Source organism: Mizuhopecten yessoensis, unplaced genomic scaffold (genome assembly GCF_002113885.1).
Source record: "Mizuhopecten yessoensis strain PY_sf001 unplaced genomic scaffold, ASM211388v2 scaffold11173, whole genome shotgun sequence".
In the NCBI taxonomy this organism is placed as follows: Eukaryota; Metazoa; Mollusca; class Bivalvia; order Pectinida; family Pectinidae; genus Mizuhopecten; species Mizuhopecten yessoensis.
In genome coordinates, this window is record NW_018408916.1 from 2,266,306 (window position 1) to 2,291,492 (window position 25,187).

Sequence of the window (25,187 nt, forward strand, 5' to 3'; positions counted from 1 at the left end):
GGTCTAGAGTCTTGATGTTTTATATGTCATAAGCTGCTGAGATGTTAAGTTAACAGGGTTGAAAAAAATATGGTTTACTTTGATCAACTATTGGTTCATGCACAATGTAGAGGAACCTACATATAAAATTTGAGAAAAATCCCTCCACAATTTAGCGAGAAATAGCAATAACAAACGTTCACAATTTACGTCCACAGTCAACCATTTTAGTTTTTCATTCAGCCCCAATATTCAGTAGGCATAACAAGAAACCATAGGGAACCGTCACTCCTGCAAAATAGTGCTTCCAGACTGAAGCACTTAAATTCAAGATGGCTGCCATCTTGGTTTCGTAATTAGTCCCAATATTTAATATGCATAACTAGGAACTTTTGGGAACCTTCAAGAAAAATTTTGAAAGATCCCTTAAGCACCTTCTGAGAAATAGCTCTAACAGGAATTGTTTGAGGTTGCTGCGCAAAAAAAATGATACTGAACGTTTTATAATATTTGGCTTAAAACAGTAGTAGGAAGCTTCAGACTAGCCAAGTATCTAATGTCCAATATTCCTGTATAGACTGTAGCTATGACCATGGCTTTGCTCGTGTGACTTTCAACTGGGGTCCCCAGATAACGATGTCAGGAACTGATGTTTTATTACTTTGTTTGAAAACCTAGGTTTGGAACCTGTGGACAAGCCAAATCTACTATTTACTCATCACCATGTACAGATTCTGTAGCTTTGACCTCGACTGATTTCTCAGAGATTGCTGTTAGGAATACTTCTGTAAATTTCATGAAATTTAATTGAACACTTAGGTCAGGAAGCTGCAGGCAAGACAAATGTTGATGGACGGTCAATGGACAGAATATCACCAATATGTGCTTCCCCCAAAGGCGGGATTACAAATAATGAAGTCATTTATTTTCTTTCATTCTACTTTATTTACAATGAAACATATGCATGTTGATGTTAAAAACAAACGGGTACATACAAAACACTCTCTCCCATGCACCATCACATATGTTATGGCCTCAGTAATGTTAATGAAAGGCAATTATCTTACAAGTTATAATGGGGCCAATTTTCTTACATGTAACAGGCGGACCCACTTTCCCGTATGTTACAAGGGGACCCACTTTCCCACATGTTACAAGGGGACCCACATTCCCACATGTTACAAGGGGACCAACTTTCCCGCATGTTACAAGGGGCCCCTCTTTCCCACATGTTACCAAGGCCCCCTCTGTCCCACATTTTACAAGGGGACTCAGTTTCCCACATGTTAAAAGGAGGACTGCTTTCCAATATGTTAAAGGGGCAACAATCCCTCATTCCACATGTAAGTAGGAACTATCCCACAATTAGCGGCCGCTCTCCCACATATTAAAGAGGGGGCCAATCTCCCTCATATTAGGACCTCTATTCCACATGTTAACTTAGGGAGGTGGGAGCATTCTTCCACCTGATAGAAGGGGGTCACTATCCCACAATAGAAGAGGGTTGTCTAGTGACCATCTGAACACTGTCAGTCCTCAACACCTAATTGCACCAATACTTTTGTTGTCCATTAGTTTTTGTGCATCACTATCTGAAAAGATATCTATTTTACACAAAACAGAACATCTTTTATTTAAGAAACTCAAATATCATTTTAAAATTTAAGAAACAGTGGGTTTTTTTAATGAATCAAATATTTGTTTTAATGTTATTGCAACTTTAAAAAAAGTTTGTTTTTCAGATTGAATAAAAGTTATACCTTCGGGTAATGTGACTGCTACCTTCATCTTATACTCCAAGACTCGTTAACACTAATCACTTAAATATACACCTGTCAAATGCTATTGTCCTATTCACAACAAATTATCCTCAGGACTTTTTGGACGCAGGCTTTTTGACATCTAATCTGTGTCAATACATACACTTACACTGCTTGTAATATCTTGATATCAAAACACCCCTATATTATCCCGATTTCTTGAAAAATTACCAAGGCAAAACGCAAGTTGGCCAATGAAACAAAATTGTTAAGCAGGCTTGAATAAAGATGAATAATACTTGTTAGGATTGGGTGATTATAATTTCAGCTTTCATTTTATCGCATCAATCCAGCTGAATATGCCAGAAGCTGTGAATGTGACTTTTAAACCTAAGATAAACTTACAGTGCAAGGGACCAATAAATATTGTGTTGAACATAGTACCTCTTACAGCCCGGAATATCTGGACGTGCACTCTCGTTCAGTAAATAGAAATCAACCCTTGTACGGGTTCTGAGCGAGTAAAACAAACAATTATACACAGTGACAGATTAGATACAAAACCAAAAAAAATAAAATTAAGCTGATACAAAGTTGGCTAAAACAGCTATACTTAATACAATTGTCTGAATATATATACACTCTATGGCTAGTAAAATACAACAGAAATCATACATGTTTATTAAAATGATACCAGCCTCGTACAAATAGTACTTCTATATACAATATAATAATAGTCCATCATGAAATGCCAATATGTCGCATGTTTATCTTTAAGATAATGAAAACACAATTTCCAAAATTATTTTTATTTGAATGATGGCTGAATAACACCTTTTGCTTACCATGTAGTTTAAGACGACTTATAAATGTCTATCCTTGTGTGTGTCGGGTGTATGTGGCCTTTTAGCTGAAGTAATTTATCTGCCGAGTACTAGTGATAGATTGGGATGACTGTTGGCCCGCAGTGTTGGAAAATCCACATTCCTTAAGGAAAGGTCACCAGAGCAGGACCCCTTATATAATGTCAAGTCATACACCCAAATGAATGGTGGAAACAGAGTGAAATTTATCATCAACATACAAGAATATACGATCACACTTGCTTATTCAAAGACAGATAAACTAAGATTTCACTGTCAAATTTCAACTACCCAAATTCTCATGTTCTACATGTGAATTTTTCTTAAGTACTGAAATACTTATAGATGTAAAAACCTAAAATTCAAAACTTATTTTCTATTCCAAAAACATCACTGGAACATGTTCAATATCAGAAACTCGTCACCTGATTGAACGTAAATGCGATTACTTGGAACTTCAATTAAAAAAAATATTTCTTCAAAAATGTTATTTCCGATCCATTTTCCAATCAAACATTAAAATTCCAAAGAATCTGATTTTACAACAAATCGGAAGTTTTGACAATCATTTTAGTCATGTAATTATTATATAAAATTAAATAACCAAATCGTTCTTTTAAGCCAAAAGAATGTATATGGTAGAAATATGCAAAAGCAGACCCTAGGATGTATAAGTATTGTATATGTATTCTAGAACTAGCTAAAGTTGATTATCATATCATCTTCCTATTAATATAACAAGCAGGTATACTTACAACAAATAAAATGTGTGAACACTTTTTACAAAATAAAAGTATGCACAAATAAATTATATACAACTTGCAATTTATACACGATTATCTTGGTCTTGAAATATTGACACCTTCAAAAAGAAATATGCTTTTCCACATACACTAAACATTGGGATCTCTTTGAAATGGCTAGCATTTCCTTCCTAAAGGAAGTTTTCTGAAGACAATACCTTTAGTTTTTAATGAGAATTTCGTTCAATGTTATCTTTTCTAGAACCAACAGTTGAGCACTGTTTCATTTGATACGGTTTCTTCCTGTGATATTAAAATGTGTATAGTATCACATCACTTTTCGTTTAGGGTTTTTTCACAATTAACACAAATTCACATGTCCAGGTGCAAACATACAGCAATATCAGAATCATTTTTTACATAAACTTTGCTTACTAATTAAAAAATGGCATGGCTTAAAAATATTATTAGTAGAGCAAAACAAATATGTTAAAATATAAATTCTAATTGTTATATTAATATTACCCTCTACATAACTAATTCCAATTTCATTTAGAATTTCACCCAATAATTATACATAGCTAACAATAGCTGAGACATAAATAACACCAAGACAGCGCTAGACAGATCAGTATTAACTCATTCACCCCTGAAATTTCATAAATGAACTATTTCAACCTATGAATTGGAAGAGTTCAAATGTGTCTTCAGGGGTGAATGAGTTAAATAGTGAAACTCGGAACCTAAATGTGGTGTGGCAAATATACGAGACAATTCATCATACACAGTATGTTGATAAACTATTGTGGTACACACACACATTTTACTATTGTATATAACACACCATGGTGTGCAGTAATTGAACACAATGATACTTATAAAATGTGCAGACCAATTTATTTCATCTTTAACTCACAAAACATTGACTGACAATTTATTAACAACAGGTGCACTTTTACCTTTGTCATCTGGTGAACATTGATAATAGAGGGGAAGGACAGTGACCACTGGTTCTAGTCAAGGACAGTAATGTACTGACATTAGAAGGTGAAGGTCACTGACCACTGATACTAGTCAAGGACAGTGACCACTTGTACTAGAGAGGGTCAGTTCACAGGTTTATTCTTCAGCGACTGTACCAATAGGTAAACCAGGCCAAATGTCTAAAACTGCAAATATATACCACAAAGCTAAATCATACTAAAGCTTGTAAACTAATCTTTAATAGTCGGTCCTTTACAATTTCCTGTACAAGTTGATGGTATTCGTTTCTATATCAAATTAGTTTCATTAATAAACTATAATCATTGTTCATTTGTCGTAAAATTCAATATTTGAAAAAAAATCTGCCTTTTTTAATGAATTGAGACAATGAGACGGCCATTTAGCCTCACATCAGTAATTTATACAGTATTTATTTAATCTTTACACAGCTGCCCTTTTAACAATCAATCTAATTAATTCCAAGTTTTCATTTCATGCATAAAACTATCTTTTTTTGTCGACACATACTTCATGTATACAGCCCAACCATTTTCGTGAGCACACTTGTGACTTTATACCAGTTTGAATCAGGAAGTGGATTTGTGTTTATATTAAAATAACATTCCATATTTAATAACATATGACCAAGTCTATGATTAATGAATGGTCCCGCTCGTCACGATTACGTGGTCCCACCTTCTCCAGTTCCTTCATCCTCATGTCGGAGGCGATAGTCCTCCAGTGTTTTCTGGATTGTTTCACTAGAATATTTACACTTGGGCGAGCCACAGGCACATGTGAACTGCTTCCACTTAATCATCCAGAACTTCTCGCCATAGTCAAACCTGTTTAGGGATAGAATGTATTATCAAAACATGTACTAACCATTTAAAGTAAACAGTTTTAATAGAAATATTCAAAATGCATGAAGTACAATGAAACCTGAAGTTCTGAATAAAAGTTTTTACACCTTTTCCCCTCATTATATCTATACTGAGTCCTCATAAACAGTATTAATCACACATTTCTTTAGGTAATAATAATATAATATCACATCAACATTCAGATAAAACAGGAAAATTTCTAGTATAACCTAATTAATATCTGTCTTATTATTCTTAGCTTGCTGGAGACAGGTTCTAATACCTGGGGTCTAGTCTCTCCAGCCGGAAAGCAAAATATAAAGTTATACCTGTGATAAATCATGGTGGCCTGACCCTTAAAGGGGAGTAAACAAATAATTGTGAGTGTGCAGTCACAAAAAGGGCCCCTCTAATTTATCCATTTCTGGTGTAACTTTTACAAAATTTGCAAAATGTTTTTCAAATCTGTCATTTACAAACAGTAACATGTAACATTTAAATTATAATTTCTAATGAAAAATTAATCAACACAGCATATATTTCACACCAAAATTATTAGTTCATTGTATTCAAGAAGGGCTTATTTTTAGATGGGCTATATCTGCAAAATCTGTCCAAGAAGAGGTAAGTGCAGATGAACATGGACATATCACCAGCACTAAAGCAAGATATCCCATTATACAACATCCCCTGGTAATATCCACACTTGTTACTGACCCAAGCTCCTCGTCTGCTTTGATGTCACGCGAAGAGAAGAAACAGATGCGAGGGAAGCGCAGGTCCTGATGCTCCACAAACACCTTGACAGGGATCAGGTTCGGCTCACAAAGGTGGTTGACAAAGCGGCTGATGTTACCATAACGACGTGCATCAATACAGTAAGTGTCTCCATCCTATAAAATAAAATAACAGATTCAATTATTTTTTTCTCTCTCTTTTTGAACAGTGACATCTCCCCAAAGCGAACTTTTCAGCTGCTCTTAATTTTGTTCTCCATACAAAAAGACAACAATACACTTGAAGCAGACAATTAATCAGTATTAAGCTAAATATTATCGACATAATTATTTATTAGAATTCAAAGCTGGTCAATACCATTAATGTTTCTGTAGCCAAACTACTAATTTTATTAGGAACTTATTTTCAAGATATTTCGTTATTGAAATTGTTTTCCACATTTAAAAAGAAACTGCATTTCTATGTTAAATAGATGTGTTTAATACAACAAATAATCTTGAACTTTCGTCTACATACCCTGTTGTCCAGGTCAAATAGATAAGAATCATCCTCTCTACTGTCAGCTTCTGAATCTGAGATGAGCTCACCAATATACCTGCAGGGAAAAGCAAAAAGATGATAATCCATGATATTTCTTGACGTGAAAAAAAAAAAATCAAAATCAAAAAGTTTGAAAATATTATCAAAATCTAGATTTCAATTATAGAAAAGGAACATAATTTTGAGATTTCTTTTACTATTATAATAAAAACGTTTGAAGTAATCAACTCCAGTTAATTTCCTTAAAAATATTAATGAAATAACAAAGGTTATGCAGGATAATCAACATGCAGCTGTACTCACTCGCAGATAAACATGCCCTTTGGTATATCTAGCAGTGATTTGACGCCCCAGCCACGGCCGTTAGTTTTCACCATCTGTAGTCGACTCCTGTCATACAAAACAGTCAGTAAGATATATATTCAACTCAGAACCCTGTAAAGTTGTAAACGTACATACTTAATTACTTATCTTTGTGGTGATCTTGTTACGTTACTTACTGTGCTTTGAATATTTTGCTAAAGTATCATTGTGCTGATCAAAATTTCTTTTAGTTTACTATAGCATATATTGTTGGTGTACTAAGTTAAGTTACACTGGATTTAAGTGTGTTTAAAGAAATTTTACAGCAGATATAATCATTAACCAAAGTCCAATCAAGAATTTTTTCTAGGAATTTTGGGAATCAAAACCTTTCTTAATCTGGAGAAACTGATGGTGTTTAAAAGCATTTTTCCTGAAGAATGTGGATGTTTCAGAACCTTTGTTAAAAAAAATGTCTGATTTCCTCTTGTTTTATCATGCTATTTCTTGACACTACATGAAATGCTTCAAGTCAGATAGATATATAAGAGAATACGACCAAAAAATCAACCATACATTTTTAGTCAAAAAGTCGAATAGGATGTCACACTGAAAGGGAGATAATTGCTCATTCAGAGTCTAACAGTTCCTAATTATCTCCCATGCTATGCTGTATCCACTTATGCCATATTTCTTTGATCAGCAGACTGTTATATTCTCGAAATGTATTACATTACACTGAAGAGACCAAAATCAGTTATTGGCATAATTGGCTGAACATTTGTGCAAATGCTGGAGAAGATAATGGTTAAAGCATACAATTTATAATTGACAAGAATATTTTTTCTGATGGAAGTAAATAGTAGCTTACGCTATTCCCATCTGGACAACACGATTATTACAAGTGCTCCAACACCGACAGCCCTTGTTGCACTCAAATATTAATGGTGGCTCCAGCATGTTGAAGTCTGGCAACAGTCGACAACCCTACAAAGATAGAATTCAATTAACTAAACTCTCAATTGCAAAAGAAAATTCAAATACTGAATTCATAAAAAGTTTAATAACATATAAAGTTAGTTTTAACAAAGCTCAACTGTATGCAATCATTTAAATAAGGGTAGTTAAGTGGTTCAAGGGATAGGGTACTCTCCTTTCACCAAGATGATAGAGCTTGATTTTCCCCCAATTGTTGTAAAATAAATTCAGTTTAAATTTCAAATTATATAAATGAATGGGACAATTGCCTTTTCATTTTTAGCAGTAGTCTTGTAGGTACATAAGTTTTAACTGTTTGCATAAAATTGAAGGGGTGGGGGGTTGCAATTTGAAAGATATGTCTTTTATTTCAGTGAGATACCAGTATTATTGCATGCCTGAGGACCAGATTATCAAACAGGCTAGGGCTAACGATATTAATGTTTTGTTTCTGATACATAAGAACTTTTATTAAGTGGTTATCTGTGCTTATCTCTCTCAGAATAAACATACAACAATCCTATATCTACAGTAATTTTTTGAAGTCACCAGCCATCAAACTTTCTATATTATCTATTTATTTTTATTTTTTTGTGTGCAATAGTGTCTACACTTTAAGATGGAATACATATGTCACAGACATGCAGTATGATTTTGTTTTATTGGAGGTTGGGTGAATTGCTTACCCGGTCATACCAGCATTTGACACTGTTGCGTCCACATACACAGAACATGGAAGAGCAATTATCAGAACATCGGCAACTCTGTAAGACATAAACAATACACGATTAACAAGCATGTACACACTACTTAGGTTTCAGCTCAAATTACATCATAACATTTGAATGTAAGATAATGAAGAACCATGTGTGTAAACAGAAGAAAACTGTTTTAAGTTGTGATTTTTCCCATTTAGAGCACAGACAATTTTTACCAGGTAAGAAATTTGAACTACCCCAACTCTTCAATTCAATATATATGTGTGCTCTTTGAGAAAAACAAAATCATAAGAACAGTGTGTTTGATGGACATGTAAAACTAAATATGTTCATTAACCTTACCATATATTACAAAGGAATTAACCCTTAGGCTGCTACATTGATTTCTATGTAAAGGGACGCCACTGCTGAATTAATTATTGAAATATAAATTAATTAACTTAAGTTTTCAAATGCGCATAACTTGAAAAATATTTGTTATATGTGAATAAAAGTTAAAGGAAAATTGTTCGTTATTGTTTCTAGTTTATATTAACGTTTTCAATTCCAAAGTTGCTTCAGTATATACCTGTACAGGTGGTAATAGACCGCGCTCCACTATTGTGGTGCGTAGCACTGACGGACGGACTTTTCGAAACCACTATTGCGGCACGTAGCAGCCTAAGGGTTAACTTGATATTTTACGAGGTACTAATTTTCTGTTCAGGACTTTAATGATCAAGAACAACAGAGCAATAGCTCTAACAAAACATGTGGTATCAATGTAATAGCTTGACATACACATCTACCAAGTTTAAAGGGCTTTGGATGGACAGGATTGTGTTAAGTGACTGACAACCTGATCACAGTATTCCCCCTAACTTAGTAGTGGTGAGTATGTTTTGGGACTCTAGACCTACCTGTAAACTACTGATGGTCCTGTTGATGTTTAGATCCGCTGTTTCCACATTCTCCGTGATGTACTGGAAATCTGTGGGTATGGGGTCGTCGTCGGCACCATTCACCACCGCTATTGGAATGTTTTCTCTGCCCATTGACACGTCCCTTTAACAGCAAAATTAAAGCATTGAGTTAAGTTAGAAGTCAATAACGGTCACCTTCTATATTAATACGTCATTTTGTATAGAAATAAGTTCCTATTTTATGATTGATAAGTTGAATTAAGATACAAAACTGATTGCATGATTGTATTGAATAAATGAAGCAATAAGATAATAATTCTGATGATTTTTGTTTTGTTTTTGGTGGTGCTGGTGGTGGGGGATGGGTGGGGAGGTGGGGGGATTAGGTGATTTATGTAAAATCTATTAGGTCAGATGCAACATTTGTCTGTGTATTACCTATGGATCAACCTCTCTGGTCTGCCCATTCTGGCCGCAGCAAAACCCTTCAGCTGTTTGTTAACTCTAAGAGCCAGCCACACAGGACTATTTTCATTTAGACAACACTGAAAGGAAGAAATATATCATGTAAGTATATGGCTGTTTGTGATTTAATTGCAGTGGAAATTCACTGTCGGACACGTGGTGATTTGGGAGTCATTCCTACTATATGAGTTATTTCCCTTTGTCAATCCAGCTGCATTTTTACAAACGGCAAATGTTCAACCTTTTCATTTTTTCCAGATAGTTAAATATCATCAATGCAAAGAAATTTACACTTGCTTCAACACCTTATTCAAAGAAACATATGAACAAACTCATTATTAACCTAACTTGTAGGATTGAAGTGTCAAAACTTATCTGAAGAAATGATGAGATTCCACTACATTATATATATAAACATGACCTCTTCAAGTACAACATACACAGATATTATCACAACCATACCTGGATAGGCACTTCATTTTCGTTATTTTTTGCTTCCACATCTGCACCACGAGCTAAGAATAACCTGCAAAACGTAAACATGGCTCATGATAAGTGATTTTATAGGTATAATTAACTTTCACTACTAAGTAACATTTATTCGTATTTTCAAACGTACCAGTACCATAAGAAATTATCAGCATCTTCAATTTTGAAGTTTAAAGTAATTCAACTTCATAAAATAATATTGAAATACTAAATTTTGGTGATACACAAGTGGCCTGTTTCTGATCTCCAAAATAAAGTCTTTCTTGATATTTAACCTTACTGTCAAAGAGAAATATGCAGAAGCTTTGGAAAAATCCCAGCATGTACATCGTTGGGGAAAATTATTTAAGACATTCCGCATTTGTAGTTTAATAATGGTGAATCCTGATGTTGCATATAAAACCAGACACCCTACATATTGGTGTAAATGGAGTATGGTATACTTACACTACACACTCATAGTGATCTTGTCGTGCTGCTATGTGTCTGAAAAACAACAGATATGGTAACATGTTTAGCCCACACAATAACCTAATGCAGATGACATTTTTAAAAACAACAGATATGGTACGTGTTGAGCCCACACAATAACCTAATGCAGATTACATTTTTAAAAACAACAGATCCGGTAACATGTTTAGCCGACACAATAACCTAATGTAGATTACATTTTTAAAAACAACAGATATGGTACGTGTTGAGCCCACACAATAACCTAATGCAGATTACATTTTTAAACACAACAGATACGGTAACATGTTTAGCCCACAAAATAACATAATGCAGATTACATTTTTAAAAACAACACATACGGTACGTGTTAAGCCCACACAATAACCTAATGCAGATTACATTTTTAAACACAACAGATACGGTAACATGTTTAGCCGACACAATAACCTAATGTAGATTACATTTTTAAAAACAACAGATATGGTAACATGTTTAGCCTACACAATAACCTAATGCAGATTACATTTTTAAACACAACAGATACGGTAACATGTTTAGCCGACACAATAACCTAATGCAGATTACATTTTTAAACACAACAGATACGGTAACATGTTTAGCCCACACAATAACCTAATGCAGATTACATTTTTAAAAACAACAGATACGGTACGTGTTAAGCCCACACAATAACCTAATGCAGATTACATTTTAAAAAACAACAGATACGGTACGTGTTTAGCCCACACAATAACCTAATGCAGATTACATTTTTAAAAACAACAGATACGGTAACATGTTTAGCCCACACAATAACCTATTATATAAATGCAGATTACATTTTTAATAACAAACATTTTAGATATGTAAAGTAACACTTTGGAAGAGAGCAAGTTCACATATTACGCAAATATTGTTGTAAGACAACTTTTTCTCCCATCTTTTAGAGTTGTCACCAATTTGAGCTGTGAGCGATTTCTTTGTCAAACCCAAACCCCAAGGGTGTAGAGAAGCTCTATGCACTTCTGACATCACAATGACAATAAATGAATTCTGTCTATTTTATAAAATCTTATTCAAGGTGTTATTAGAAGTATCCAGCATCTGTATTTCAACTGCACTTATCTCAAGGAAATTACTCAAAGGCACTAAAGATGTGTTCGCTCAAACCACCATCCCACATGAATAAATACCACAACAAAGAAAATGTACTACAAAACCAAGGAAAGACCATCAAACTATCTTGGGTTAATATATTACAGGTGGTTATATCTCCATTTGGTATATCTTTGCTCTACATAGGGATTTTCTTTTAATAAATATCTTTGACATGGTTTGAAAGAAACTTTTTTCGAACAATGCAATAATTGAAAATGAACTCCATAGTGATATCAAAGTTGGACTAACTCATTCACCCCTGAAGACACATTTGAACTCTTCCAATTCAAAGGTTGGAATAGTTCATTCTAAAATTTCAGGAGTGAATGAGTTAATGAACTTTAGTTATTTATATGTGTTGATTACAGTCCACTTGATCAGGTCATAATTAGATTATTATACAATTCACATACACTGGAGAACAATCCACTTACAATGGACGGTCTCCATGTTCATTTGGAGTCTCTAAATCACAGCCTGCGTTCAAAAATATTTCGGCGATGTCCACACTACCAGAGAAGGCGGCCCAGTGTAGACTTGTATTCTCCTCCTGTTGACAATACATACACAACACATTCACGTTTCATTTTTTCAAATTAGTCTACTTTTCTGAACCAGCCAGCTTGACATGAGGTAAGCTGTGTTGGCAGAATTAGGCTGTATTGATAGGTGTTGATTCCTCTTCCTTACTGAGTAAATATCATCAAAACACAGTAATGTACACTTCCCTTAACACCTCATCCACAGAAACATATAATACTGCTTTTTTGTAAGGAAGCATATGGTATATGCATGTGAATTTGTGTTATATGTAAATGTTAGCCAAATCTTATTGTCGTTTATTTTTTATCTTGAACTAATCCAATAAAATGAAGGGAAACGTTTCGAAAAGTAGGTAAAATCTTCAAAATGGATGGAAAATTCAGCATTGGTGGGGGTTTTTAAACTTCCAAAGCTATCAGTTTAAGGCTAAGGTATCAATGTCATATGCAATCTACATTCAAACAGATCCTACCTTGTCCTTGAGGTTCGGATCAGCACCATTCTTCACTAGGTATTTGACAGCATTCACATATCTGTGTTCTGATGCCCAAATAATTGGCGTCCACCCACCATCATCCTGGAACGAATTTAAAATAATGAAATGATTGAGAACAGATTCTTCTTAATGACCAGAGACACTTCATATAAAAGCAACTTTTATCAAAGTACAAATGTTTTTCTTCAAGCTATAAACGGTTTGAAGCTCAATATCAAATGCAGTGTAACCTGTTTCACCCTTAAGTGTTCCAACATCCTGTCTTATAAAACACAATGCTGTGATCTCATTTCTAGTGAAACCTGTGTATTCCAACACCCTCTGTTACCCAACCAATATGGTGTGTCCCACAGTTTGTCAGATTAGACAGGATTCACTGTACAAGTTTACACAAACCTGACATGACTTAATGGACGATCATTTAATCCCCACAGCAACCACTATACATTTGATTTAATTACCTGAACATTGATGTCGATCTTGTCCGCCTCCAGGAGTAATTTGATTACTCCTACGTGGCCGGCTTTGGCGGCGTAATGTAGCACGGTCATACCATCTTCAGCCTGTAACAGTTAACAACATCATTATACGTCCCTTTCTGTATAAATATTGTATAGAAATACTAACAAGTGAAACCGTCAAATCTGAACCCTGGATAAGTCTGTACACATCTCATATTACATGTAGGTTCAAGGACATACATTTCTATATTTAGAATCTATGTAACCTGAAAGTCTTGTATAACTGAATGGAAATATTAGTCCTGGCATTCAGTTTAGACAGACTTTCCTGTATACCAAAGGATCTGTAGCTTTTTGTATCATTCAATCCTTTAACAACATTTGTAGAGGGATTTCTGATATTACAGCGTTTTAAAATCTTCAAAAAACTTGAAATTTTGAAATGTTTCTGTTGTTACCCGGTATTCTATTTTTAAATAGCATGAACAATCACCAGAAAAACAGTCCACAAAAACGCAATTTGTCAGTTTGAAAACTGTTTCATTGATCTGATATTTAATGAAGAATTCAGCTTTTCTGCCCAGGTAAAGTGAAAGGTAGATATCGTACCCTTAGCGTAACATCAGCGTTCATCTTGAGGAAGTACTGAACAATATTGATATGGTTGTTTTCTGCTGCATACATCATTGGGGTCTTCATCTCCTTGTCTATTCTGTGGATTGATGCCCCTGCCTGTACAAAATAGAAAAGAGTAATATCACCAGTCTATTTGTTAATTTTCCAATGCAAGCAGGATTTGTCTCCCTTCTCACATTGAGCTGTAATTGTCTTTCACTTTGTCCCAGAATTTCAACACAAAAAAGGGTTTTCATTATCTCTATATAAAACATTAAGTATGGTTTTGTATTGTTTATTTGTGGTTTTATGTTTTCAAAACAGCAATGGTCACAGCTGTTGGTGCCTCTGAAGGGTCACAAGTTTCATCACACTGAAATGTCAACACTGGGGCACAAGAGCCTGATCTAACATTGTTATATTTGATACAAAGATTTCTGAGCATTAGTCATATGTCTACAAATTTCTGGTCCACCTAGTTACAATATACAATGACTTACCTGTACAAGCAGATGAACAATGGGTAGACTACCACCAATAGCTGCAGCATGTAACGAGGTCTGGTTGTCAAAATCCTCATACTTCTCATCCGGCTCAAAACCATCCACTGTAATATAACAACACAACAGGTAAGACCGACTGTAAGTTATATAAGTTATTATACTGACAATCTACTCAAAAACGACCGACTAAAGACCTGTCTTATCAACAACAATGGATATATATACCTATACATAAAATTGAAATTAAATACAGCACATATGATGTAATATACATTTCTTATATAACCTACATTAGATATCTGAAATGTTAGTAAGAAAGATGAATTTGTAGATATTTCTGTAAATGACAAGACTGATTTCGTCAACTATAATATTCAGAATTTACCTATCATGTAGATGATCTTTTCCAAGTCGCCCTCATATGCTGGGTTGTACATAGATTTAGGCAATTTACGGTATTTCAATGGCCTGTGGAAAATAAAATTCACATTTAAGCATACAGAATGGCAAATCATCAGTTATTGATGTGCATTATCATGGATGTTCTTCCGATTTCTACTTGCTATGGTGTATACATCTTATATTGGAACTTTTAACATTGCAATGTCAAAGGAATACAAATCATAGTTATTGGAATTTTTTCTTAATGTTGCATCAAATGAAAAAGCAAAACCTGTTTGGTTTGAATCCATGTGAAATTGTATGAAGTGACAAGATGAATCTTGAAGTATGTATATATGTACCTCTCCATAGCTAAGCTGTTAATGACCTTTTCTAGGGCATTCTTATCAGGTCCAATGGGGACTCCTCCTAAACAAACATACATAATACAAGTATTGGTTGATAATGTTGTTCTATTATTGAAGAAAACAGTTTTAAATGTAGTCAAACTTTGTTATATCCACTTAGGCATGCTTCTGGATAAAATATGTCATACGTCGGACATTTGATCAACCTGGTTCTAAGATACCTCATTTTGAATGTATCTTTTAAATATATCATATCCTTTTTCTTGAGTGTTTTATTTAGCAAAGGATATATTTATTCTCAATTCCTTAAAAAGGTATTGAATTGAGTCCTTCAGTAAAATTAAGTGTTCAAAACCTAGGACTTGGTTGTGTCCCCTACTTCTAATTCCAACTGATAGGTCTATGTATGTCATACATTTACATTTTGATATTAATTTTTCTGAGATATACCATCAATTTACTTTATTTTTGGACATACGATGACAGATAAATCATCCATTTTACCTGTAGACAGTGTCCTTTCATTAGATAGTTTATGAGAGGCAGTTATCTGATCTTCACTTGGATCTTTGTCTGGCTTCAGGAATGATCTGTATGTGTTGGCGTGGATGGACATCTTGGCTCTGTTTATACTGAAAATGACAGAATTTTGGGCAAATTAAATACAAACATACAAACCAATCAGGGCTATTCTAAATTAAATTTTGCTTTGCTCATATGCAATATATTTATTCCTGAAATAGCTATCGAACAACTTCAGCCTTAATTGCATTTCAATTTAGCATTAATGCACAGAATTTATTTTTTGTAGTATAGCGCCCCAAGATCAATACAAATCCACTGTGTACTTACTGAGCTGCCCTGGCGTTGGGTTTCTCATCCGTTAGACTTTCCGTACCAGGTTCCTCTAACGACAAGGACACCTCAAACTGCTGCGACTCCTCCCCACAGTGGGGACAGTAGTACTTTCCTCCCTTCAGGACTTGGCATTGCTTGTGGAAGTGGTGGACTGATACAGCCCCCTCCTTCCTACAATGGTAAAACTTGCCCTGAAACAGACACAAAAGTTGTTAAGCACTGTAGTTCTTTTTACAACAGTAAAATAACTTGATATTGAAACAGCACTGGGTCAATCTTTTTCCTTAGATTTTGTAATATGTATAGGGTAACACTGACAGCAAATAGATTGCTTTGTAAAATTTTCCCTTCAGAATGAAATAGGGGATATTGCCAATGTGAATACTGAATCCTGATTAGTGATCTGAAGAGAATTTATTGTATACATTATGCCGGATGGATGTACCTTTGTCCAACAGCCACGACGGCCAGAACAACACTGGTGTGGCGGTAACTGTATCAAAGTACAGGACATACCTGTGTACAGAAGTGACCACAGCCAGGACAGCACTGGTGTAGTCGTAACCGTTTACGGTGAGCCTCACACAAAGCCATGAACGGTATCTTGACTCCTGGCCGAACCAGCTGGGAACTTGTCACCTTATTGCAGCAACCCATCACCTGGAAAAGGGAGAGCATCACTATGAAATCTTTGATGTCATGAATAACAATTTAATCTTGGTCATTGTTTGGTTCTGGTTCAGTAAAAAAAAATATGTATGTCTCAAATATCGTGAATAAATTGTGATTTTCATATGTCTGTGAATATAACAGAAACACATTATTCAACAAGAGACTACACAATATGTATAGTGATTGACATCCCTTTACACATTTGAGCTCTAAAGAAGAAATCATCCGAAGATTTTGAAAACAAGTGTTCATGAAAATGAAGCTATGTACACAGTTCACAGCCCTTACCTTTCCATCGATGGAGTCGAGAGCTTGGCAGTACGTTGTACTACACCCAAGCTTTTTAAAACTAGCACCATTGATTTTACAGCAACACAGAGGGATGATGTCCTTGTCTGGCGGGGTGGGGCCTGGTGGAGCCTACAGGAACAAACAATTGTTAACATATTTTTATACAAAATATAATGGATTGTTCTCATGGATAAAGTTTCAGAGAGAGAAAAAAACTCTCCTTCTGAAAAGAGGAATGCTATCTTAAAACATCTAGGGGTATACTCCTGTATTTACATTGTACAAATGCAATTTTAGATAATAATTCTAACAATACACTTTATAAAATTATTGGAAAATATATTCAAAGGTGGGGTTTTTTTAACATAATTTGGTTTACTTAATATTTATTCTGAATGGAATTTCAATGGGTAAAGTTATATCAACACTTATCAATTCCATGAAAAATTCATGAAACCAAATAAAGTTTTGAATGGGGAGAATTTTAATCTAACTAGATGGAAATTTGGGAAAAATTGAGAACTTTGAGACAAATACTGATGGAAATGTACAAATAAATGTCTATTTCTAGATTGACCATTGAATCATGCCAATTATCTCATGTCATCAAAATGTTCTCTGGATAAGTGAAAAGTGTCTGAAATGTAATCAGCATGGTATACGGGTACAAACACATCTAAACAACAGTTTATTTTTAAACACTGTACTTTAAGCATTTATGCTGAAGGGAGTACTGGCTATAACAATCTCAGTAAGGAGTCATTTCTCATTTATTTAACAAAGATTAAAAAAATCACCAAACTACTTACATGGAAATCAGGGGAAACAATTCTCAATCCAGTTGGTGAAAAAAAGTAATACTTTACTTGGACTACCATTTTGCGACAAGCAATTTAAAAATGTGTGGTTCCAACATATCTAGTGGTTAAATTCCAGCAATGAATTGAAACTGGTTTAGCAAAGTGAATAGACTAAAGATAATGTAATTGATCACTGATAAACTTAAATTTTGTCAACAAATTAACTTTCAGTATGCTACCGAGACCAAATTTCAACACATCATGCACATGCTAATGTAATCAAAACCATGAAATTATGACAACTATTCACAAAGCACCAAAATAAAATAAACTCAAGATACTTGGTAACCGACCCAAAAGAAAAAGGCACATTTAAAGCAATAAATTGATCTCTAATTAAAAACAATCTTGTATATTTAAAATATTCCCCCAGAGAATTTCATTCAAACTAAGTAAATTGAGAAAAAAGAAATTCTCACATTTTCACTTTTAAATATCATTAGGCATAAAAGATATGGAGAATCCATTTAAGTGATACCTAAATTTCTTCAGTTTGTAATGTGATATTGACATCAAATACAATGTAAATGTTCAAACAACAAAAACATAGATAGTTTTGTCCAACACTGAATCATCTGTATTGTCAAAATTAAAACACCATTTAAAACTCATAAATTCACCTCACAACAATACAAAGATTAATGTAAAGACTGTTAATGAGGGATCATTGAGGTTTTGTCACAGCCGAGACAGAACCTATCCAGGTTGGAGGACCAGCAGAACAAAGTGTGACTGGATTGAAGGCCAAGAAGGAATCACGAGGCCGGAGGGTATGGTCCAGTAGGACAAAGTGTGACTGGACTGAAGGCCAAGAAGGAAGGAATCACGAGGGTAAGGTCCAGTAGGACAAAGTGTGACTGGATTGAAGGCCAAGAAGGAAGGAACCACGAGGGTAAGGTCCAGTAGGACAATGTGTGACTGGATTGAAGGCCAAGAAGGAAGGAACCACGAGGGTAAGGTCCAGTAGGACAAAGTGTGACTGGATTGAAGGCCAAGAAGGAAGGAACCACGAGGGTAAGGTCCAGTAGGACAAAGTGTGACTGGATTGAAGGCCAAGAAGGAAGGAACCACGAGGGTAAGGTCCAGTAGGACAAAGTGTGACTGGATTGAAGGCCAAGAAGGAAGGAACCACGAGGGTAAGGTCCAGTAGGACAAAGTGTGACTGGATTGAAGGCCAAGAAGGAAGGAACCACGAGGGTAAGGTCCAGTAGGACAAAGTGTGACTGGATTGAAGGCCAAGAAGGAAGGAACCACGAGGGTAAGGTCCAGTAGGACAAAGTGTGACTGGATTGAAGGCCAAGAAGGAAGGAACCACGAGGGTAAGGTCCAGTAGGACAAAGTGTGACTGGATTGAAGGCCAAGAAGGAAGGAACCACGAGGGTAAGGTCCAGTAGGACAAAGTGTGACTGGATTGAAGGCCAAGAAGGAAGGAACCACGAGGGTAAGGTCCAGTAGGACAAAGTGTGACTGGATTGAAGGCCAAGAAGGAAGGAACCACGAGGGTAAGGTCCAGTAGGACAAAGTGTGACTGGATTGAAGGCCAAGAAGGAAGGAACCACGAGGGTAAGGTCCAGTAGGACAAAGTGTGACTGGATTGAAGGCCAAGAAGGAAGGAACCACGAGGGTAAGGTCCAGTAGGACAAAGTGTGACTGGATTGAAGGCCAAGAAGGAAGGAACCACGAGGGTAAGGTCCAGTAGGACAAAGTGTGACTGGATTGAAGGCCAAGAAGGAAGGAACCACGAGGGTAAGGTCCAGTAGGACAAAGTGTGACTGGATTGAAGGCCAAGAAGGAAGGAACCACGAGGGTAAGGTCCAGTAGGACAAAGTGTGACTGGATTGAAGGCCAAGAAGGAAGGAACCACGAGGGTAAGGTCCAGTAGGACAAAGTGTGACTGGATTGAAGGCCAAGAAGGAAGGAACCACGAGGGTAAGGTCCAGTAGGACAAAGTGTCACTGGATTGAAGGCCAAGAAGGAAGGAACCACGAGGGTAAGGTCCAGTAGGACAATGTGTCACTGGATTGAAGGAATCACGAGGGTAAGGTCCAGTAGGACAATGTGTCACTGGATTGAAGGTCAAGAAGGAAGGAATCACGAGGGTAAGGTCAAGTAGGACAAAGTGTGACTGGATTGAAGGTCAAGAAGGAAGGAATCACAAGGGTAAGGTTCAGTAGGACAAAGTGTGACTGGATTGAAGGCCAAGAAGGAAGGAACCACGAGGGTAAGGTCCAGTAGGACAAAGTGTCACTGGATTGAAGGCCAAGAAGGAAGGAATCACGAGAGTAAGGTCCAGTAGGACAATGTGTGACTGGATTGAAGGCCAAGAAGGTAGGAATCACAAGGGCAAGGTCCAGTAGGACAATGTGTCACTGGATTTAAGGCCAAGAAGGAAGGAATCACAAGGGGAAGGTCCAGTAGGACAATGTGTCACTGGATTGAAGCCCAAGAAGGTAGGAATCACAAGGGTAAGGTACAGTAGGACAATGTGTCACTGGATTTAAGGCCAAGAAGGAAGGAATCACAAGGGTAAGGTTCAGTAGGACAAAGTGTGACGGGATTGAAGGCCAAGAAGGAAGGAATCACAAGGGGAAGGTCCAGTAGGACAAGTGTGACTGGATTTAAGGCCAAGAAGGAAAGAACCACGAGGGGAAGGTCCAGTAGGACAAAGTGTCACTGGATTGAAGGTCAAGTAAGGTCCAGTAGGACAATGTGTGACTGGATTGAAGGCCAAGAATGAAGGAACCACGAGGGTAAGGTCCAGTAGGACAAAGGGTGACTGGATTGAAGGCCAAGAAGGGAGGAATCACAAGGGTAAGGTCCAGTAGGAGAAGTGTGACTGGATTGAAGGCCAAGAAGGAAGGAAACACGAGGGTAAGGTCCAGCAGGACAACGTGTCACTGGATTGAAGGCCAAGAAGGTAGGAATCACAAGGGTAAGGCCCAGTAGGACAAGTGTGACTGGATTTAAGGCCAAGAAGGAAAGAACCACGAGGGCAAGGTCCAGTAGGACAATGTGTCACTGGATTGAAGGCCAAGAAGGAAGGAATCACAAGGGTAAGGTCCAGTAGGACAAAGTGTCACTGGATTGAAGGTCAAGAAGGTAGGAATCACAAGGGTAAGGTCCAGTAGGACAAGTGTGACTGGATTGAAGGCCAAGAAGGAAAGAACCACGAGGGTAAGGTCCAGTAGGACAATGTGTCACTGGATTGAAGGCCAAGAAGGAAGGAACCACGAGGGTAAGGTCCCGTAGAATAAGGTTCCATGGTTGTATGTATGACAGGCCCAAACCATTTGTACAGTACAGTTAAAAGTAACAAAACAGAACCTCTCATTCCTCCTATAGAGATACATAACAAAATCAACTGTACGGCAATAGAACATTTCATATAGAGATACATAACAAAATCAACTGTACGGCAATAGAACATTTTCACACGAGATTATTCTGTAACATTTCAGTTGTGTCCCATATGAAGTTGAATTCAGTGTAACAAATGAAAATTTCAAATTGATTTCATCACAGCTGCCAATTGAAATTATTATTTTTTTACAAATAAAACAAGTCAATATCTCTATCTTAACATAGTCGATGAACTTTTGTAACACCCTTGGGCTCTGGAGCTTAAACTTATTTCGCAAACTGAAGTTCCAATGAATTATCAATCTTTTACAGGCATAAAAAATTTTTTTAGAAGTAATTGTATGCAGAAGGTATTTGACTTCATTATTTTCCAGTACAAAATCTCACCGTGGCAATAGAAGCAGAAGATTATTTGACCTTTGACCTACGAAATGTTGGTTCTGAAAATAACCCATGTACAACACACTGATGTCAAGTACCTGTATGCATGAGGTTAATGAAACAAATGTATATAATGATACTGCTATATTAAAATATGTCCTTGATGGAGAATTTTCAGAGCAAGAAAAAATATATGCTGATTTTGTTTTTAATTTTCTTTCCAAATCTGAGAATTTAGGGGAAAATATCCCTATTTTCCATTAATAAGACTGAAATTTGGCCAAAAAATGGCTCCAAAAAGCCTGATTACAGTAAACATATCCATGAAAATGTCCAGCACCACAGCAACAACTCAGGGAACTAATGGATCTACTCCGGAAAAAATATATATAACATCATACAAACAACAAAATTGAAACCGACTCAACTTGCCAAGCACATTTTTACCGTCTTTCTCTAAATTTCTTACAGAGCAATCGCTGAAGTGTTTTAAGTCCAAAAAGTGGAAACTTAATCAATCACAAACTATCAAAATCAAATTTATGACAACTGAACAAGCATTCTTTAAGTCTCCATTAATAACATGTACTCAGACTTCTGAGCTAAAAGGTTCAGTTGATATATCTTTGTGTCTATATCAGACCATCCAGTGACATTTTTGATCATTGTGAGAGTCTCGTTTAACACAGAAATGTTGCTTGACAAGCGTGTAGGTTCAGACATTCATACACTTACTTGAATATAATCTATGCCAGATTTTATAGGAACCTTGAAGCAATGAGGGTGGAGAGAAGTTCAGACTTACTGAAGCAACTTTTTACAATCACATGCATAGTAGTCCAACTAATTAACCAAACTATTACTTCTGCTTTGAAAACTAAAAAGCGACCGTGCGCTAATGGTGGACTTCTTAAGGGTATAATAAAGTTCATGAACTAGAAAAGTATTATAGTTGGTTTGCCAGAATTAGTTCAATGTTAAAAATGTAAGGTTAGTAGCTGTTATTATCGAGAGAGAACAGCAAAATGTTTTTTCATCAAATTTTCATAAATATTTAAATTCAATTAAACTTCATAACTAACATGTCCTTTACAATTACCAGCGATCTTCAGATATAATTAAGAGAAGAAAGTTCAAGCCACAGAAAGCAAACCTACTTCATGTTTTACATGATATAGTTTTAACCAGGCCTCTTTACACCTCTAGAATGTCTTGTTGATAATCAACCCAGATTACTTACTGAACTCAAGTCCTCGCTGTGCTGGTCATCAGGAGTCTTGGGCGGTGTGACAGGGTAACTCATACTCGACGGGAGGGAGTCTGAACTATTTTCTTTTTCAGATTCTGGCTCACCTCCTCCAAGGCACACCACCCTGCCCATGTTTTCTGTCAACAGATTCTTCAGGACTGGCGCACGCCCCTGTGGGGTCATCTCCATTTGAGAATTATTACTCTTGATACACAACGGAGAGGAAATCGGGGGTGTGGCCCCTGTGGTTAAGGGCTTGGTAACCATGGCAATACTTGAGCTAAATGGAGGCTGCTGTAAGCTGTTAGATAGTGACCCTGATGACAGCACTATCAGCTTAGGCGGATTGTTGGAAGCGATAACATTTTGCATTGCGGTGTGAGTTTCAAGCTTGGGCATTGAGTTGGTGGGGCTCCCCATCAGTGAGCGTGGCAGTAGAGAGCGAAGGCCTGTGGGAGTAGGCATAGACCCAGGAGGGGTATTGAGCACAGTTATAAGGGTCTTGCGTGTATCCTCCAACTTCAGCTTCTTGCCTACAAGACATATAAGTATATATGAGAAATTACAATAAATTGGTATATGTTATAAATGTAGAAACTTATCAAGAAAGCACATTTAGTCAATGGTAATGTATCAACATTAATACAATTTAAACATACCAGTGAATCTTCAGCTGTACAAACATTTTGTAGACGCTGTCAATTTTAAATATATACATACAATGTGACTTAATGTGATGCACACTAGTATGTTTTTAAAGCATAAATTTAAAAAAAAAAACAAGCTCAGTGTATTTATGTATTTTGTTTTCTCAACAATTCCCTTCTTCATTGGTTTTTGTCTCGATTTTGTTTTTAAGTTCTTGTAAAGTCATGGACTGTCCGTTTCCTTGTAATCTCATCATATCCCCATCAACAACCTGTGTACAGGTGCTGGATATAGGGTTTCTGAAATCCTGACCAACCTGATTGATGTTGGAATGGGGACTGAGGTGTGGACATGGGACGGGAACGGATCGTCACTTCCTCATCAGAATCATCATCTGTCAAGGAAACAGGTTTTACATTGAAACAAGCATAAAGTCACTGATTTGTCATAAACATGAGTCATAAACATGACAATAATTAGCAAGATAGAAAAGTTAGAAGAACATTTTTTCTATCCATGGTGAAAATGAAACTTGGAATGAAAACTATGTTAGAATAGATAAATCTGCAACATATGTTCTGAACTAGAAAACGATTATAAAACATACAGATGTAGTATATAAACACTCCTACTCCCCTTCATATCCAAAAAAATAGTCTTTACCCAAGTAATACAGCTAAATGCAAAGTCTCACCAAAGTGAAGCAGAAAATACAGGTCACAGTGATCTAATAATACAAATGTTGCACAAGACAGGTGGTACTCTTTCAATAGATACTTTGATTCTACTCCGAATTATGATATTAAGATACTTCCAACCCTAAAGCTTTGCATAATCTCTTAATATCTTCAATTACTATGAAATACTTAATCAACAGATTTAAGAGCTTAAATGAATTTCACTGAATAAGTTTTATGAAATGAGTGCCGAGTTGTTGGTTTTTCCCCCCGAGAAAATTTTGAAAACAAAAATTCATAATGATTAAAGACCCGATAAATACATGAATTTTCTGATCAACATCAAGTCCTAAGCAGCACATTGTTGCATATATATTCTATTGTCATAATGAGTGAGAGCACAAAATATGAATTAATAGATATTATACCTTTCTTCCTATAAAAATTATCAATTAAACAGTGCTTTGGAATGTTTGATTTTAACCCTATCACCACTGTAGACCATAATGGACTCGTCTAGATCAATGCATGGTAGAGTCTACTAAAGTTACAAAGGGGTGAAAGGGCCAACATATCAGCCACTAAGTGATGAGCCATCATGGATCACTGCTATTTGGGAATGGCCAATTCCCTTTGAATTCAGTGTCAGCATTAATGCACTGTCCCTTACAGAGTATTTATTTATAAAAAACATCCTTACCTTCAATTTTTTTCCTTTTTCTTGTTTCATCTGAATCAACCTTGTGTGCTGCAATTCAAAAGTCAATTCGGTAATGTTTCCATCCTCATTCATATAAGATGGTTACTTTGTAATACAATAAGCTCAAACTTAAAACAAACACACACACATAGTGGCCTAGAGTAGTTCCATTCCCATCAGGTATTTC

The 25,187-nt window shown here is 36.0% G+C and overlaps 1 protein-coding gene across 3 annotated transcripts in view; it reads right to left on the bottom strand.

The window, feature by feature from the left end:
• Positions 1–900: 900 nt before the first annotated feature.
• The window catches only part of LOC110467381 (mucin-17-like), a 41,496-nt gene continuing 17,209 nt past the window's right edge, over positions 901–25,187 (bottom strand). For 2 of the 3 annotated variants that reach the window (XM_021524503.1, XM_021524504.1), the window contains exons 4-28: positions 25,001–25,048; positions 23,940–24,017; positions 22,967–23,508; positions 22,462–22,494; positions 17,123–17,254; positions 16,679–16,822; positions 16,157–16,353; positions 15,809–15,936; positions 15,299–15,365; positions 14,941–15,023; positions 14,553–14,659; positions 14,047–14,169; positions 13,438–13,539; positions 12,953–13,057; positions 12,372–12,487; positions 10,774–10,812; positions 10,300–10,363; positions 9,811–9,917; positions 9,370–9,514; positions 8,438–8,515; positions 7,645–7,760; positions 6,774–6,860; positions 6,447–6,525; positions 5,910–6,085; positions 901–5,174 (exon numbers count right to left, since the gene is read on the bottom strand). In XM_021524503.1, coding sequence (XP_021380178.1) covers positions 5,012–5,174; positions 5,910–6,085; positions 6,447–6,525; positions 6,774–6,860; positions 7,645–7,760; positions 8,438–8,515; positions 9,370–9,514; positions 9,811–9,917; positions 10,300–10,363; positions 10,774–10,812; positions 12,372–12,487; positions 12,953–13,057; positions 13,438–13,539; positions 14,047–14,169; positions 14,553–14,659; positions 14,941–15,023; positions 15,299–15,365; positions 15,809–15,936; positions 16,157–16,353; positions 16,679–16,822; positions 17,123–17,254; positions 22,462–22,494; positions 22,967–23,508; positions 23,940–24,017; positions 25,001–25,048 — 3,059 coding nt within the window. In that variant the 3' untranslated portion in view covers positions 901–5,011. The remainder of the gene's footprint in view (positions 5,175–5,909; positions 6,086–6,446; positions 6,526–6,773; positions 6,861–7,644; positions 7,761–8,437; positions 8,516–9,369; positions 9,515–9,810; positions 9,918–10,299; positions 10,364–10,773; positions 10,813–12,371; positions 12,488–12,952; positions 13,058–13,437; positions 13,540–14,046; positions 14,170–14,552; positions 14,660–14,940; positions 15,024–15,298; positions 15,366–15,808; positions 15,937–16,156; positions 16,354–16,678; positions 16,823–17,122; positions 17,255–22,461; positions 22,495–22,966; positions 23,509–23,939; positions 24,018–25,000; positions 25,049–25,187) is intronic. The other variant, XM_021524505.1, reaches the window with a different exon arrangement.